The sequence below is a fragment of the Chiroxiphia lanceolata genome, chromosome 28 (genome assembly GCF_009829145.1).
Source record: "Chiroxiphia lanceolata isolate bChiLan1 chromosome 28, bChiLan1.pri, whole genome shotgun sequence".
NCBI classification, from domain to species: domain Eukaryota; kingdom Metazoa; phylum Chordata; class Aves; order Passeriformes; family Pipridae; genus Chiroxiphia; species Chiroxiphia lanceolata.
In genome coordinates, this window is record NC_045664.1 from 464,519 (window position 1) to 480,313 (window position 15,795).

The 15,795-nt window shown below is 51.4% G+C and overlaps 1 protein-coding gene across 1 annotated transcript; it reads right to left on the bottom strand.

The window, feature by feature from the left end:
• Positions 1 to 767: 767 nt before the first annotated feature.
• On the bottom strand, positions 768 to 12,738 carry ANXA4 (annexin A4). The gene is given in 14 exon segments (XM_032712721.1): positions 768 to 2,345; positions 2,572 to 2,694; positions 3,001 to 3,059; positions 3,490 to 3,585; positions 4,088 to 4,181; positions 4,560 to 4,616; positions 5,864 to 5,943; positions 6,908 to 6,998; positions 7,172 to 7,263; positions 7,266 to 7,284; positions 7,564 to 7,658; positions 8,024 to 8,099; positions 9,114 to 9,169; positions 12,452 to 12,738. Coding segments are annotated over 13 exon segments (945 nt in total). The 5' UTR covers positions 9,117 to 9,169; positions 12,452 to 12,738; the 3' UTR covers positions 768 to 2,285.
• Positions 12,739 to 15,795: the final 3,057 nt, after the last annotated feature.

Consider the following 15,795-nt stretch of genomic DNA (forward strand, 5'->3'; position numbering starts at 1 on the left):
TCCCACTCCCACAGCTCTGGGTGCCCACCATGGAACTGAACATCAGTCCTGCAGAGAACCATCTACCTGCTCCACTGACAACATCACCCTCTTTTGGAGAGTCTGTCAAGGTCACTTTCCAGCAGCTTCTCTGCATTCCTGCACTTCAGTAGAGACCTTGAAAATACATCATCTTCCAAAGGGTAAAATCAGGCCCTGGGCTCCAGTCCCAGCAGTGGAAGTCTCTGGTGCTGGGAGTGTGATGGCCAGAGAGCCTCAGGAATGGTCACTGGGAAGTTTCCTTAACAGTTTGGTGATCCAGATGGGACCCTGGGCCACCACATCCAGAGCCTCCCATCTCCAAACATCCAGCTGCCAGCACTGGGTGGATTCCCCTGGGAACTTTGGAACAGGGAGAAGCAAAAGGGTCACCATTAAAATCCCCTGAGCAGATTCTGTATAAATGATTAGGGTAGAGATTTGAGCCTCTCCTCGTGCAGATTGGGTGAAATCATTGGCAGTGTGTTGAGAATGGACCTGCATGAGGAGCACATGGAGGGGATGTGGTGCCCCCAAAGCAGGAGGGCTCCCGGGGGGAGCAGCAGGAGCACCAGCCCGAGCTGGGGATGCTGGGCTGCCCCCTCAAACCCACCCCCCACACCGGGGATCCCTCAGTGGGGGTTTATAAACCGTCCCCACCCAAGGGACAGTGCCCTGGGCCCCCCACCCCACCCAGCCAGGCCCTGAGGAGGGAAAGAGGCACCTGAGGAGCGCAGGAGTCTGGGGCAGGAAGTACAGAAACAAATTCTTTATTCATTTTTCAAAGCTCAGCAACCTGACACAAGGCACTGGAACCCACCCCCGCCCGAGCAGCTCTGGCAGCCCCTGTGCTGGGCACGGACCTTTCCCTGTCCTGAGCAGAGGCCTCGGGAGAACTGGATAAAGCTCTGCCTCCTCTCCCAGCAAAAGTCAGGAATGTGTCTCCACTGGCAGCCCAAGGAGTGAGAAAGAAAATTATTTTATTGAAGGCCACAGAGGCATCTCCTATTCCAGCCAGCAGCAGCCTATTTCAGAGGAAGATGAGTGATGGAATTGGGTGCAGCCACCTCAGTGTTTCAGCTGTGACATTCCAGCCTCAGTCTGATCCTTCAGAACAGGATTATTCACCAGCAGTAAAAAATAAGTTGCTAAGCCAAAGAACCCCATCTTTGTAGTAAACCAGCGAGCGCTCAGGTGAACAGGCAGGTGTGGAGGGCCTGGGGAAAATGGCTCTGCCAGAGGTTGGTGTGGAAACCCAGGAGAGACCCAGGCACACACACCTCCATGATCCCCTGACATGGGGCTGGCATGTGGGGGAGAGTGGGGGGATGTCCCAGGGACACTGGGGAGCTGCCCCAGGGAGATTTGGGGAGCAGCCCTAAGGAGATCTGGGGATGTGTCCCAGGGACATGTGGGGAGCAGCTCCAGGGAGATTTGGAGAGAGCTGCCCCAGGGAGGTCTGAGGAGCTGCCCCAGCACCAGGCCATGAGGTGGGATTTTGGGGACAAGTCATTCCCTGAAAGGCACCATTCCAATGGTATCACTTTATCCAGAGGAGGGTTTGTAACATAACCATTATTATTTATACTCCCATGAGTGAAGAAGGCAGACCAAGAACATGGGGCTGCTCTAACCAGGGCAGCAAGAGGCTTTTCTGATGTCACCAGTGACATCTTCCCCATGAACAGATCTCTAGGCAACATATACATACCCTGCAGCCAGGCTGTTAATGCTCCACACTAACAGAGGGCCAGTTAAGATGTAAACATGCTTGTATTTTAGATATTCGGGTTCTTTGTGTCCTAATTATCTCGAAAAACTGAAGCAAGCCTGTGTTCTGCACTCTCCAGGTACTGATGGGTTAGATTTTCCCTGGGCAGCCTCTCACACTCTGCATCTAGGTTTGCTTCAGTTGACATGTGTTGCTGGTGAACACAACAGCAAAGGGGCATCTGGTCAGGAAACAATTTAACTTTTATATCTTTGGTTACAGCATTCTGTTTAAGCTGGGCTTTACCAGCCCAATGAGTAGGCAAATGGGTGTGCCAAGCATAAAAGCAGATTGGCCATGGTCAACCAGAATGGCCATTATCAACCAGAGCATGAACTAACCTAAGGCAAAAATCAGAGCAATTAACAAGGTATTTGGGAAAAAAATTATATGAAAAAAATAATTAATGGGCTGGATTACCTTAAAGATCTTTTCCAACCTAAACAATTCTATGATCAGCTGCTTCCCATCACCCAGACAGTCCCCTAGGCCTCCTTTAATCCTCCCCACCACAGAGTCTGAGCAGAACTTTCCTGTAGTCTCCTGAGCAATCTCCCTAGAGAGAGCAGAAAAAAGGAACACAATTAATTTTACAGCTCCATACAAGGCTGGACTCCTTCCAGCACACACGATTGGTCGCAGGGTTTGAATCCTCTTCGACAATTTAATAACCAAGAACATTCAGGGATGTTTTCAGTCTCCTTAATTCCACTCCCTCTAAAACACCCCAGAGGTGCTGAGAGGGGACCTGTCTCCTGTGTTTCTGGCACTGCAGGGCTCACCTTGATGAAGGAGTGGAGGGATTTCCCATACATGGCCAGGAACTCCCTGCGGATGTAGAGCATGTCCACCTCGGAGCGGGACACCATCACCCGGATCAGTGTGCTGTCATCTGTGCCCAGGCCCTGGGAAACACAACCACAGCTGCAGCTGCAAAGCGTTTGGGGCAGGTCACTGACAGACACAAAGGTTTGATCACTTGGCTTTCTGCAGGATCTGTTCCTAATTAGAGCATTTTTGGATTAAGGCAGTGATCCACTACGAGCTCTGGCCTTCCTGAGGGAAAGGAGGTCCATAGAAAAGCTCAGACTTCTTTTTCCCCCCCAGTTAACACAAAGTTTCTCTTTCTTTAATGATTGCTGTCGTGCTACTGATTCAAGCATGGAAAGGGGGGAGGGGAAAATACCAATCTCCCAGCAAAAGCTCTTTACCTTCATGGATTTGTACAATCTTTCAGCAAAATACGCGGGTTTATTCCGCATGCACTTCACTGGAAGGGAGACAAGAACAAGAGAAGTAAGGCAAATAAACACTGAAGGACAAGGTCTTCCAAACCCTTCCAGCACCTTCTCAGTGCAGGTGTTTATTCTGTAAAGATGCAAGTCAGCAAGCACAGTGCAGACATCCAGAGTCAGTGACCTGCTGTCACTTGATGTCTCCATGCCCAGTGCGCAGTAATAAAATATTTTTAAGGCTTTAAAGCTTCCTGACAGCAAATGTCAGCTCCCAAAGCATCCCTTGGGAAAGAAATATAAAGCACAGAGCTTTCTCCCCAGGTTTTATCTGCAAAGATTAAAAGACTGTGGCTTGCAAAAAAGACAGTATCTGCCTCCTGAAGCTATGTAAACAGCCAGGGCAAGAGGCAGGCTCTTTAATTATTTAATCAGTTTGTAGACAAAGTTTAAAAGCAGGGAACTCACCCACAGCTAACAAAGCATCCTCGAGGTCTCCTGACATCTCGGATTTGATGCTCTCTGTGATGTCCTTATTAGCAATCCCTCTGTACACATCAAAAACTAGGAGGGAGAGTTGGGGGTAAAAAGAGCCAGTGAGCTGCTGCAGGGCACAGAGAGTAAACCCCGGGGATCACTTTGCAAGATCAAGCTCCTCATGCTCTGTGTGAACACTGCACCATTATCGTGACATTGTAAGTTAAATCAGGGCTGCCCCTCAGAAATAATTCATTTTAATTAGCAGCTGTCTTGCTAATTGCCCTAGCACTGCTGCAAGGCTTTTCTAGTTAATGAAGGCAGTGTCCATGCCTGGCTCTGCCCCATGGGAGTCACTCTTCATTATCTCAAATTTACAGGTTGGAGCAAGTTGCAGGGATGTTTTTCTCAACTCCCTTTTTGTCTCAGGAGGGACTAAAGCAGTCTAAAAGAATTGAATGGAATTGGCCCTGATGATACCTGTCGTTTTAGGAAAGGCTCACAATCAGTTACTGAACAAGTACAAAGCTCCTACAAAAGTACTGTCCTCACACAAGGCATAGAGTCCAGGACATCACAGGGGTCCTACCTCTCAGCAGGTGGCACCTGTTCCGTGTGCAGAGGATGGACATGAACTGCACCTCATCTGTTCCCCACCTCCTCTCCCCAGCTTCATACAGGGACTTGAAGACATTAGGAACAGACAAAATGAGGCTAATTGAGAAGACCACGGGTACATAATGTGATTTTCACTCCATGGAATCATTGGGTTGGAAAGGCCCTGTGAGATCACTGAGTCCAACCACTCCCCCAGCACTGCCAAGGCCACCACTGACCCATGTCCCCAAGTGCCACATGCACGTGGCTGTTAAATCCCCACAGGATGGACAACCCATTTTTCCTAATATCCCATCTAGTCTCCACCTGGGGCTGCTGTCCAGCACAGCTTCAGGCTTACTCATCTCCCTTCAAAAAACCCAAGGTCCAGAAAAAGCAGAGCTCCCCCCCAGCTCACACGGACAAACCCGACAGCTCCTGCAAGGCAGCACATTGCTACACACCTGAGCATCCTGTTGAGCAAGGGCCTCATCCACAAATGTTCCCTCATCTCTGTTACCCTGCAGAGAGACAAGGAGGAAAAGCTCATTTCACCAGAGCGACTCATAGAAGCAAGACCTGCAAATTCTCCATTAAAACCAGTCACTGGAGATGCATAATGGGATTGTTAATATTGAATGATGAGTTACAAATACAGTAAAACATGGCTTAGATGTGATTTGTTCTTGCTTTTGAGATGAGCAACCATCCACTTTAATGGGGCCATTTAGAAAGAGCACATGGCATTAATGCCCAGAGTGAGGCTCCTCTCTCTGCAGAAGCTGCTGTGAAATGCCAACGAGGTGAAATGCAAGAGAACCACAATCATGGAATCAATTGTGTTGGAAAAGACCTCTGAGATAATTTAGTCCAACCTGTGACCCAACCCCACCCTGTCCCCCCCACCATGGCACTGATGCCACATCCAGGCTCTGCTTAAACCCCTCCAGGGACGGGGACTCCACCCCCTCCCTGGGCAGCCCATTCCAAGGGCTGATCCCTCTCTCTGGGAAGAACTTCTTCCCCATGGCCAACCCAAACCTGCCCTGGGGCAGCTCCAGGCTGTGCCCTCTTGTCCTACTGCTGGTTCCTGGCAGCAGAGCCCGACCCCCCCCGGCTCCCCCCTCCTGGCAGGGAGCTGCAGAGAGTGAGAAGGTCTCCCCTGAGCCTCCTCCTCTCCAGGCTGAGCCCCCCCAGCTCCCTCAGCTGCTCCTCCCAGCACTTGTGCTCCACACCCTTCCCCAGCCTCGTTGCCCTTCTCTGCACCTGCTCCAGCCCCTCCACATCCTTCCCAAACTGAGGGCCCAGAGCTGGGCCCAGCACTCCAGGGGTGGCCTCCCCAGTGCCCAGGGCAGGGGCACAATCCCTGCCCTGCTCCTGCTGCCACACTATTCCTGAGCCAGGCCAGGCTCCATTGGCCTCTTGCCCCCCTGGGCCCCCCTGGCTCCTGTTCAGCTGCTGTCAGTCAGTCCCCCCAGGGCCCTTTCTGTCCCCCCACTCTGGCCCAGCCCGTGGGGCTGCCGGGGGTTGTTGTGGCCAAAGGGCAGGACCCAACACTTGGTCCTGTTCAACATCATCCCATAGGATTCAGCCCATGGATCCAGCCTGTCCAGGTCCCTCTGAAGAGCCCTCCTGCCTTCCAGCAGATCCACACTCCCCCCGAACTTGTCATCTGTGAATTTGCTGCTGGTGGACTCGCAGTGCAGTGACAGCCTGAACCCTCAGCCCCTCAGCAGAGGTTCCCCCCGTCTGCCCCAGCCGGACTCACCGTGGCGAGGGACACGAGGACCCTGCGGAACATGGAGGATGTGTCGGACACAATGTCGTCCTCCAGGCTGGAGCCGTACTCTGGCAGGGCACACACAGAGCACAGCTGTGAGGAGCAGATCCAGCCCTGCAGGGCTTGTCCACAGCATGGGCCAGCCCTAAGCTGGGTGAGGTGTCACTGTGCTCAGGGCCCTGTACACCACAGACTATGGAATGGTTTGGGTTGGAAAAGCCCTTTAAGGTCATCGAGTCCAACCTCTCCCCTGGCACCGCCAAGGCCACCACTGACCATGTCCCCAAGTGCCACATCCACAGGGCTGTTCAATCCCTCCAGGGATGGGGACTCACCACTGCCCTGGGCAGCTGTGCCGGGGCTGGACAACCCCTTCCAGGAAGGAATGTTCCCAACGTCCAACCTGACCCTCCCCTGGCACAGCTGGAGGCCGTTCCCTCTCCTCCTGTCCCTTGTTCCCTGGGAGCAGAGCCCGACCCCCCCAGCTCCCCCCTCCTGTCAGGGAGTTGCAGAGCCAGAAGGTCCCTGCTGAGCCTCCTTTTCTCCAGGCTGAGCCCCCCCAGCTCCCTCAGCTGCTCCTGCTGCTCCAGCCCCTTCCCAGCTCTGTTCCCTTCCCTGCACACCTCCAGCCCCTCAATGTCTCTCTTGTCCTGAGGAATCCAAAACAGACCCCAGGACTGGAGGTGCCTCAGCAGTGCCAGCACAGGGGGGTGGTCACTGCCCTGGACCTGCTGCCACACCAGGGCTGGTACAAGCCAGGATTACCCTTGGCCTTCCTGTTTCATCACAGCATTCCGTATTGAGTGGCACAGGGCAATGTTAAGAAGCACAGCCAGGATGTAACTGGCAGAAGATCCACCCAGGGACAGATGTCCAGCTGACAGACCCAATCACCCCCCCCGCTTTACTTACACCCACTCCATTTCTGGGTGAAATTCTAGTCCTTGAGGCTGACAGACCCTTCTCCTTCCTCTCCACCCCCCTGCACACCCCCAGTGCCCAGTCAGTGTGACTGCAGAGTGCTCCACATACGGAGTTTGTAGTTCTCGTTGATGTGCCGAATCTCCCCGTTGGTGCGAGAAGCCAGGATTTCAATCAGGCAGCCTTCATCTGTTCCTGCTCCCTGGGGAGTGGCAAAGACAAGATCCAAGACTATGACAACTGTTTGGATGTGAACTATGACTTTTTGTTTGTTATGTTTAAGTTAATAATAAGAAATTAATAATAAATGTACAATTATGCCATATCATACAGAATTGACCACAACTTAAGCAACACAAAAGAAGATTTCCAAACCTTTAGAGCCCTCCTCAGCTCATGCACGTCGTACATGATGGCTGGAGTCATCAAACCAACAATCACCTTTTCAAAATTCCCACTCAGCTCGACTTCAAGTCATTAATCAAATCCTAGAAGACAGAGAGAGAGGAAAGGAGGTGAGAGAAGATACAGCTTTTGAGAACAGGAAGAACTTGTTCACAATTTTCTTCATCCTCCAGCCCTCCTTGGATAAAGTTACTCAGAAGTGAACAAGACCAAAACCCTAAACCTGGCCAAGGAAAGCTTGTGCTGATCACACTGCCATGGAGACTGGGATGTTGTTCACGTTTCACCCCAGTGACACAACCCAAAAAATGTCTGCAACTTCCAATTCAAGCCGCAGTCACTGGTCTCTGAAGAACACCTACCCTGCCAATAGTGCTTTTATAGGTGATCAGAACTTGCTGGCGTTGGGAAACGTTCAGTTTGGTCAAGGTCTCAATGATGGCATCTTCATCTGTGCCTGGAGAAACCGATGGAAACCAGTCAAGCTGCCTGTTCAAGAAGCAGCCCTGTGCTCTGGTTGTGTCCAGGCTGTGCCATTACCCACACAGCCCTCACACCCCAGCACACCAGCTGGCTCTCAGCTGGGTAGCAGTGCCCCAGCAGGGCAGGACCACCCCACAGGGGAGGGAAAACAAGAGCCTCGCTATGGCCAAGACTTGGATTCCCAGTGGGGTTCAAGTCACTCAGTTCCTTCCAGTGCCCTCTCACGGGGCAGTGGGGTGATTCCAAGGGCTGGATTTCCCCTCCAACAAACACCATAAAAACATTCCCAATCTCCAGGGGCACGAAGGAGGGTTTGACAGTGGAGGGAAAGCAACTTACCAAGCCCCTTCATGGCCTTCCTTAGTGCCTGTGCCTCTTGCTCAGCACTGAAGCTCGAGACTCCCTTGATTGTTGCCTAAACCCACAGGAGAGGAGTTATGAAAGGCAGACACAAAGTCATACATACACAGAGGTGAACTAAAAACAAAGAATATTCAAAAGATGCAAACACAGTGACAGTGTAAAGTCCACTCACCAAACATGAGTGATTTTATACCAGGGTTCCATCCTAAACAGAAATGGTTTGTTCTAGAGGGATATCCCAGCCACATAAGAAATAAGCCACAGGGACACAGAAAGGAGAAAATATCTTAATGTGGATGCCCCTGGAGTACCTGGTTTCCAGTCAAAGAATGGCACACAGCCTAACACCTCTGTTCATCCAGCTTCTTCCCAGCAGTTTTCCATGTAAATCATAGAAGAAATGTTCCCATCAAAGCCCTATTCCTGAATTCTCCAAGAGCAGCCAAGGACCATCATTCTGTTCAATAAATGCACCTGGAAGTGCAGTGTTTTACCCAAAATGGAGATTCACAAATAGCTTCCTCCTGCCTCCTGTCCAGTGCCATTTCTGGGGGAATACATTGCCTCTTACAAAGCTCTCATGTTCCCAGGAAAATCCTCAGCAAAACATCACTTAACATTCACATGGGTCGGGCTTTCTGAAACAGGGACAGGGAAGTGTTCCCCCATCCCTGGAATTGTTCCCCCATCTCTGGAAGTGTTCAAGGCCAGGTTGGGGCTTGGAGCAACCTGCTCTAGTGGAAGGTGTCCCTGTCCATGGCAGCAGGGTGGAACTGGATTCAACCTGGAAAGAATAAACCCAGGAAGTTCATCTAGAGAAATTCCTGCTCTTTGAACTACCTGATATCCGACTGGTTTTCCATTAACTCCCCAAACGGAAAAGCCCATATATGTGGGTCATTATTTAGTATGAGGAAGCAGAGAGAGGTGATAAATTCCCCCCCATGAAAGGACAGACAGTGACAGCATTCTTCCTGCTGGGTCCTTATCTGAGCTTCACTGCTCACGTGTATGTGGTGGGAGCAAAGGCCTGGCACAGGGTGGCACAGCAAACACACACACTCACCATCCTGCTGGGGTCTGGTCAATCTGGTATTGTCCGTGTCCCAGGCACTCAGACAGCTGCAATAAAAAACACAAGGAGTGTTAGTTTTCCAGCAAAGAATTAATAGAATACACCTACCCTTGCAGGTTAATGGGGCTGGTGAAGTAACCCTCTAATTCTTTGAGGACTAAAAGCAGCACTGAAGTGAACACCCCGAGCAGCCTCCTTTGCAGCCCTGCTCTGCACTGAGCAAAGGCTGGATCAGGACAGCACAGGGCCAGGGCCAGGCTGGAAGGGACCTGCTGAGCAGACAGGTGATTAGCACTGGTAATTTAATAGGATTCTTTACTACTGCCACATTTGTGACAGCCTGCCTGAGGCTACAAGGAGAAGCAGACAGTGTCACCCTGGGAGCAAAAAGAACAGGCTGGATTCCCATGTCCTCCAAAACACACAGGTCTCACCTTGGCAGGTGAGAGCCTGAGGGTAAAGAAGGGTGAGGATGAAGAAGTGTGAGGGTGAAGAAAGGTGAGGGTGAAGAAGGGTGAGGGTGAAGAAGGGTGAGGGTGAAGAAAGGTGAGGGTGAAGAAGGGTGAGGGTGAAGAAGGGTGAGGGTGAAGAAGGGTGAGGGTGAAGAAAGGTGAGGGTGCCCACACAGCCCTAAAAGCCTTCATGGATCCTGCCTGGGAGGCAGAGACAATGTCGTGGTGTAGATGAGCACACAAAGGAAAACCTCACTCGAGCACTGGGGCAGGAGAATTACTTCCCCTCTTTATATTTTAATGAAACATTTTGTATTCAACATCTCAGTTTGGTGCAGTGTGTTCTTCCTCATAGGGCTGCATTTTTAGCTGGCAAAGCCCTCAAAACCACCAAAGATTAATTGCTGTCTGGCCACGGTTCTTATTTCTGCTCATAATTTTGTTTTCATGTGTACAGCCCATACATCGACACACCCAAATTATTTTCCCATATCCCTGATCATCTGACAGGATGTCAAGCACTAGGACAAGGTTCACCTCCCTGCAACTCAAGTTATCCCAGCATCACAGGAGAGGAGTTAGGAAAGGCAGGCAATACATACACACAGAGGAGTGGAATTAAGTAAAAAATAAGAGATGCAAACACAGGGACAGCAAGTAAAGGCCACCCACCAGCCCTGGGTGGTTTTACTCCAGGGTGGAGTGAGGTCTCACACTAAAGCCCTGGAGCAGAGGTGCCAGCAGTGGATGACATCTCTCCTCGTGGTGCTCAGTAGCTGCTCTCCATGAGCCCAGGCAGTTGTGCAAGAGCAGGAGTGTGTTTGCTCATGCTCCACATGACTCCTGCACATCTGGGATGCACAGGCAGTGCTGTGCAGCCAGTTAACTCACAGGGTGACACCCGCCAGGGATGTTACTCAGGGGCACTCCCCAGTGTTCCCCAGGTCATCTCTACGTCACTACACTGTGCAATCAGGCAACATATGGAATTTATTAATGTTGAGTTTGCTTTCTTTCATCTGGTCATAAATTTCAGTGTTCAGATTATGACCTAGGCCTCAGAAAAGTCATGTTTGCTCTTCTCTAATCTTTCACAGAAGCAAAAAGCCAATTTTATTTGCTTTTGTCAGATACTAAATAGAGGCTTCAGGTTTCACTGATGTTTTTATGATGCAGTTCTACCATCCAGCTGCTTTGCACACAGCAGCAGGAACATCAGACAGGCTGGTTCGGCAAGTCAATTAAAGGGCAAAAGAAAGGTCAGAAACAAGGGAAAGGGGGTGGGAGACAGAGAAATTCTGAGTGCAAGTGAACTGGCAGGAAGGAGCCAGACCACGAGGAGAGGCTGCATGGACTGGACTGGGGGCAAATGCTCTCACAATATCCATTTACAACAGAAATATCACACTGACTATTGACTGCAAGATTCTGATGTCTTTATCCAATGAACATCACTGAGAGTCTAAAGAGCAGAGTACCGCAAAGGCAGCACTGCAAACCCCACTGCTCAAGCTGCAGATGCTGGTTTGTTCTTGAAGTATTTCTGTGAATGAGCCACTGAAGTTACGGGGGGGGGGAGCTCAGCAGTCCAGCACTGGCCCCTGCCCCTGTGACCCTTCAGAGCCAAAGGCATCTGCACAGACTGTCAGGCTGGGGCTTTAGGTGAATAAAACCCTCCTAAGCCACCCCTTGGTTAGCAGAGAGAGAAAGAATTGCCAGCAGATTTGCCAGTGCTCAGCAGCTTAACACACTCCTGGCCTGCAGCTCCATCAGGGAAAACCAGCTTCAGGATAGGAGCAACACCTCACTCCATGGTTTGAAGAATTAAACTATGCATTCAGAGGTCAGCCAGCCAGTCCTATGGTGCCCTTATGTTATTTGCTTCACTCCAGCATAAAGGCCTGATACAGTAAACCTGGCTTAGAACAGGCTCAAAACACTGTGCCCAGAAGACAGAGTACAAGCATCCATCCCATTACTCAATTTTCTCCCATGGATGATCTTTTCCTGGCAGGCAGTTATAAGTCCATATCAATATCCTCTAAAAGCTGAATCCAGAATAAACTTAATTTATCAGAAAATTGCTGAGACTATCCCATGTTCTGCAAAATCAAGCCTAGGCTTGCTCTGAATCAGGTTTTCCTGACTCTGCTCAGAGCACACCCAGGTACCAGCAAGCAAAGCTCCCAACAGCTCAACAGGACATAAACATGGGGTATTTTGCCCAGTTTGAGGTCACAGCGTGTTGCCGGTCCCACACCTCGGCTCTGGAGTGAAAGCCGCTGCTTTGTCACCCCTTCCCGTGGAGGCCAACGCTGGACTCGTCTGACGAGTTCTCCCGTTCCGGGCACGTTCACCCAAACACACCCACACCCTGCTCGGCTCTTCCACTGCCCCGGCACTGCCGCCGATGTGCTGGATGTGCTCCAGGGGTGTCCCGGCAGCTCCGGGGCTCCCGGCTCTGATCCCGGCCCCATCTGCAGCTCAGGAGGGGATCTCCCTTCCGCCCCGAGCCAGCCGAAACATCCCCGCGCCTCCCACACCACGACCTTTAGCTGGCCGCTGCCCGCAAAACGAACAAGAGATAATGTTCATAGCCTCTACTCCTCATTTAGCCTGTCGCCCACCCCTGCCGTGCCCCCCGCCCTCCAGCATCCCGCGGGGAGGAACCCAACCCTGAGCTCCCCGTGTCCGGGAGGGGTCAGGAGCCTTCCCCCTCCCCACAGCCCGTCGGTCCCGAGCCCGGGCCGAGCTGCCCCAGTGCCCTGGCAGGGCGGGCCCGGCCCGGGGGTGGCACGGCCGCTGCGCTCCGGGCACAGCGCGGGCACCGTCCCGGCCCCGCCGGCCGGGGGACACCCCCGGTTCGCTGGCACTCACCCGCTGTCCCAGCCCGTGCCCTGGCGCGGATGGGGAGAGCTCTGGGGCTGCCCTGGATGGCACAGTCCCCGCCCTGGAGCGGGGTGGGACCCGCACGGCAGTGACGGGAGGGCGATCCAGCCCTCGCTGCCCTTCCCGAGCTGTAAACCAGGGCAGGGGAGGTTCCCCGGGGAGCCTCACTCCAGGCAGGAGCTGCACTTTGGGGTTACTCGGAGGACTGACAGGCTGGAATGGCTTCCACGCTCCCCGGCATTCCCTGTAAAAATCTCGGGGACAGAGAGGGGCCGTGGCTGCAGCCTCTGATCCCTCACTCTGTGCTGTCTGGAGCAGGGCACACCCGAGGGGGGAGCGAGGGGGACGACGGTGTGGAGCACACGGGCAGAGCAGCCTCGAGCAAGAAGTCCTGTTCCTCCCCCGTGTTGTTTTTCTTACCTGTGTCGTGTCTCCTTTGCTCCCACTGCACCTCTCGGGGTCTGCAGCATCATTCCCCCTTGTCTAAGAGCTCTGTGTCACAAACGGCCACGATTTCTGTAAGAATTATTATCTGCATAAAGATTATTAATTTTGCCCTGATATGTGGCACTGCCCTCAAGTCAAAACCCTTCAGGCAAAGGGACTTCAGTCTTACCCCAATGTGACCCTTGCCAGGGTCAGCCATGGCCATGCTCATGGGGCTGACAGAGGGAAATCAGCCTTGAATAATATATAGCTTGTCTTCAAGTGTTTATCCTTAGGGATTTTGTTCTCCTCTGATGCCAAAAGCACCATTATTAAAATGGGTAAATCAGCCCTCTCAGGTTCTTTTTTCCAGCTCATAGGACAGCTCTATCTCACCCCTGTGCCTCTTCGCACATGCTCTTTTGCTGGAAGGGACCTAAATTTAGCAGCTGGGATGCAGCTGTGTGGTTTATTTATTACAGCTCAGCCTCCCAGAACTGCCCTGTGGAGCCCAGCACCAGGGGGACATGGACCAGGGTGACAGCAAAAGCAGATTCAAGCCTCCAGCCCTCTCTTTTCCACTGCAGAGCCTCTTCCTTGCAAAATCTGGCACTTTCCTCTGAGCAGGATTCAGGGGGATGGTACATATTGCCAACTGTCGCTAAGGAGAAACTTCTCTTTCCTACGTCTACAAAAGTTTCCATTCTCATCCCTTCCTCTCACGTCAGCATTCCCTGCTCTGGGCCTGTTTTAATCCACCAGCAGAACTGCTGTGTTTCTCCATCTTATGTTGCCTGGGATATTTTTAGCCTGTGTATTTTAAAAAGCTTCATCCTTCTGTTTGCTTCCCAGCCTCTTCAGCCTTGTGCAAGAGTAATTATTTAAGACCATGAGTTGTTAATTTTCTTTGCAAGTTATTTATCCTTTAAGTATTGCACCAATCCTGCCATTCATCATTTGCATAATTTAACCTTTTCTTTCCCCCCGGGAGAGGAGGAATACTTGCTGATACATAGTGTTTGTGTGGATGTTTTTGGCCACCCAGAATCAGTCATGTAAGTGTAGTCCATTCAGAAGCCTGATCCTGATGCAACACACAGCTGAGTTCCCTGTAATCTTGGCTGGTTGTGGATGCTGGCTCTGGAGCCATCTGATTCAGACAGTCACGATTATTTGGACCAGAAAGGAAAACAGAAGTACAAAAGCTTCTGAGCGTGCTGAGAGTTGGCTGAGCTTCTCTGGAAGGTGGATGGAAGGACAGGGATTTAGGGAACCCTGTTGTACCTTGCTACAGAAGCTGTTCCCTTCAGGAAGGCGAAGGGTTGTTGCTCAGATGTATTTTCCTACCTGAGGCTCAGGTGACAAAGCTTTGTCTCTCCAGGAGCCCTTTGTGTGGAGTCTGCTCAGCTTTCCATGTGTTTTCATCTCTGAAAGGATGGAGAGGCTGTGGTTATCCTTCAGTGTCTCCAGCTGAAGACTGTCTGGCATAGCTTTGCTGTCCTTGCATCGATAAGAGGGACAGCAAAGGACAAGCCCACAGTTCCTCTCAGTGCAGTGACAGAGCATGTTGCTTTTCTGTTCATGGACATTTCCTGTTTGCCCCTCTGTAATAAAGCTCTCAAAGCCCCAGACTCTACGTGGTTACACACCTGCTCTCTGTTCCCACTCCATCCTGCTGTTCTCCCCTCTACAAAACACCTAATAAAAATTAAAGGTCACAGAAAGGCAGGGCAGTGTGTATTTTGTAAATAAATTGAGCTCAAGCAGCAGCCCATCAGGAAGGGGGTGTTTATTCAAAGTCCCACAGTGACAACAGAGCTGAGCCTCCTGAAAATGGCAGCATTTGTTTTTGCCCAAAGGACTTGGCCTTTAAATTTGCACCTCAGAGAGCAGAGGAGCCTTGTGCTGGAAGGAGAGGTTTTCAGTGTGTCCTATGATTACCAAGTACCTGCCTTTAGCTTTAGAGGAACAGCCTCACCTCACTCACTGAGCTCCAAATCCTGGCACTAATGAAGTCATTCACCAAGTGGGGGCCAGAATTTGGGCCTGCGGGGATCAAGCAGGTGCTTTTAGGAGGTCATAAGGAAGGTGCTCGTTTTTATACAGGAGCACCAGCAGTTTGCAAGCAGCAGCCCCTACAATGGGGCTATTTAAGGGTTGCACAAGCGCTGTGGGAGCTGTGTTGGATGCTGCAGCTCAGGCAGTGCTGTCTCCATAGCAGCAGCACCCGAGGGTGGGGTGGAGGCTGAAAACCAGCCTTGCTTTTCTAAAGCACTGACTTTCGTGTGGTGGTAAGAGGGTAAAGAATTCTCACGTTCTGTGTATGAATATCATAATAACCCCAAAGTGAGTCCCAGCTGTTAGGGCTCACTGCAGAGGTGCAGGGGCACTTCTGACCCTTAGAGCAAGGGTGTCTCCAGTTCAGCACCATGTAAAGTGAGACGTCCATTTCCACAAGTCAGAGGGAGAAGCAGAGGTGTTTTGGGGAAGACCTTAGGAAGAGCCAGCCTGAAGCTTTTGTTCTATGATTGGAGCAAAGCCCTTTTAACACAAGAGAGAAGGGAGATGAAACACACTCCCAGAAGTAGGTAAGCAGTGCTTATGTGAGGTGGCAAGACTGAACTATTCCAGTTCACGTAAGAAATGAAAGTTCTTAGCTCTTCATTACTCACCACAACCATTAGAAACACTGGTTTTACAGTCAGTATTACCAGGGGAATGTGCAGCACTCCCCCCTTCAGCAATCCAGGCAGATTTAGAGCCCTTAGCACAGCCTACTAGCACTGCTGTGCCACTCAAGGGCTCTCAGGGTAGATTACATAAACATACATGTCACACAAGGCCAGGAAGGGACTGGGGAGCAGAAGTGATTTGAGGAAGTCCCTGTAACCCAAAGTGCCTGTAAA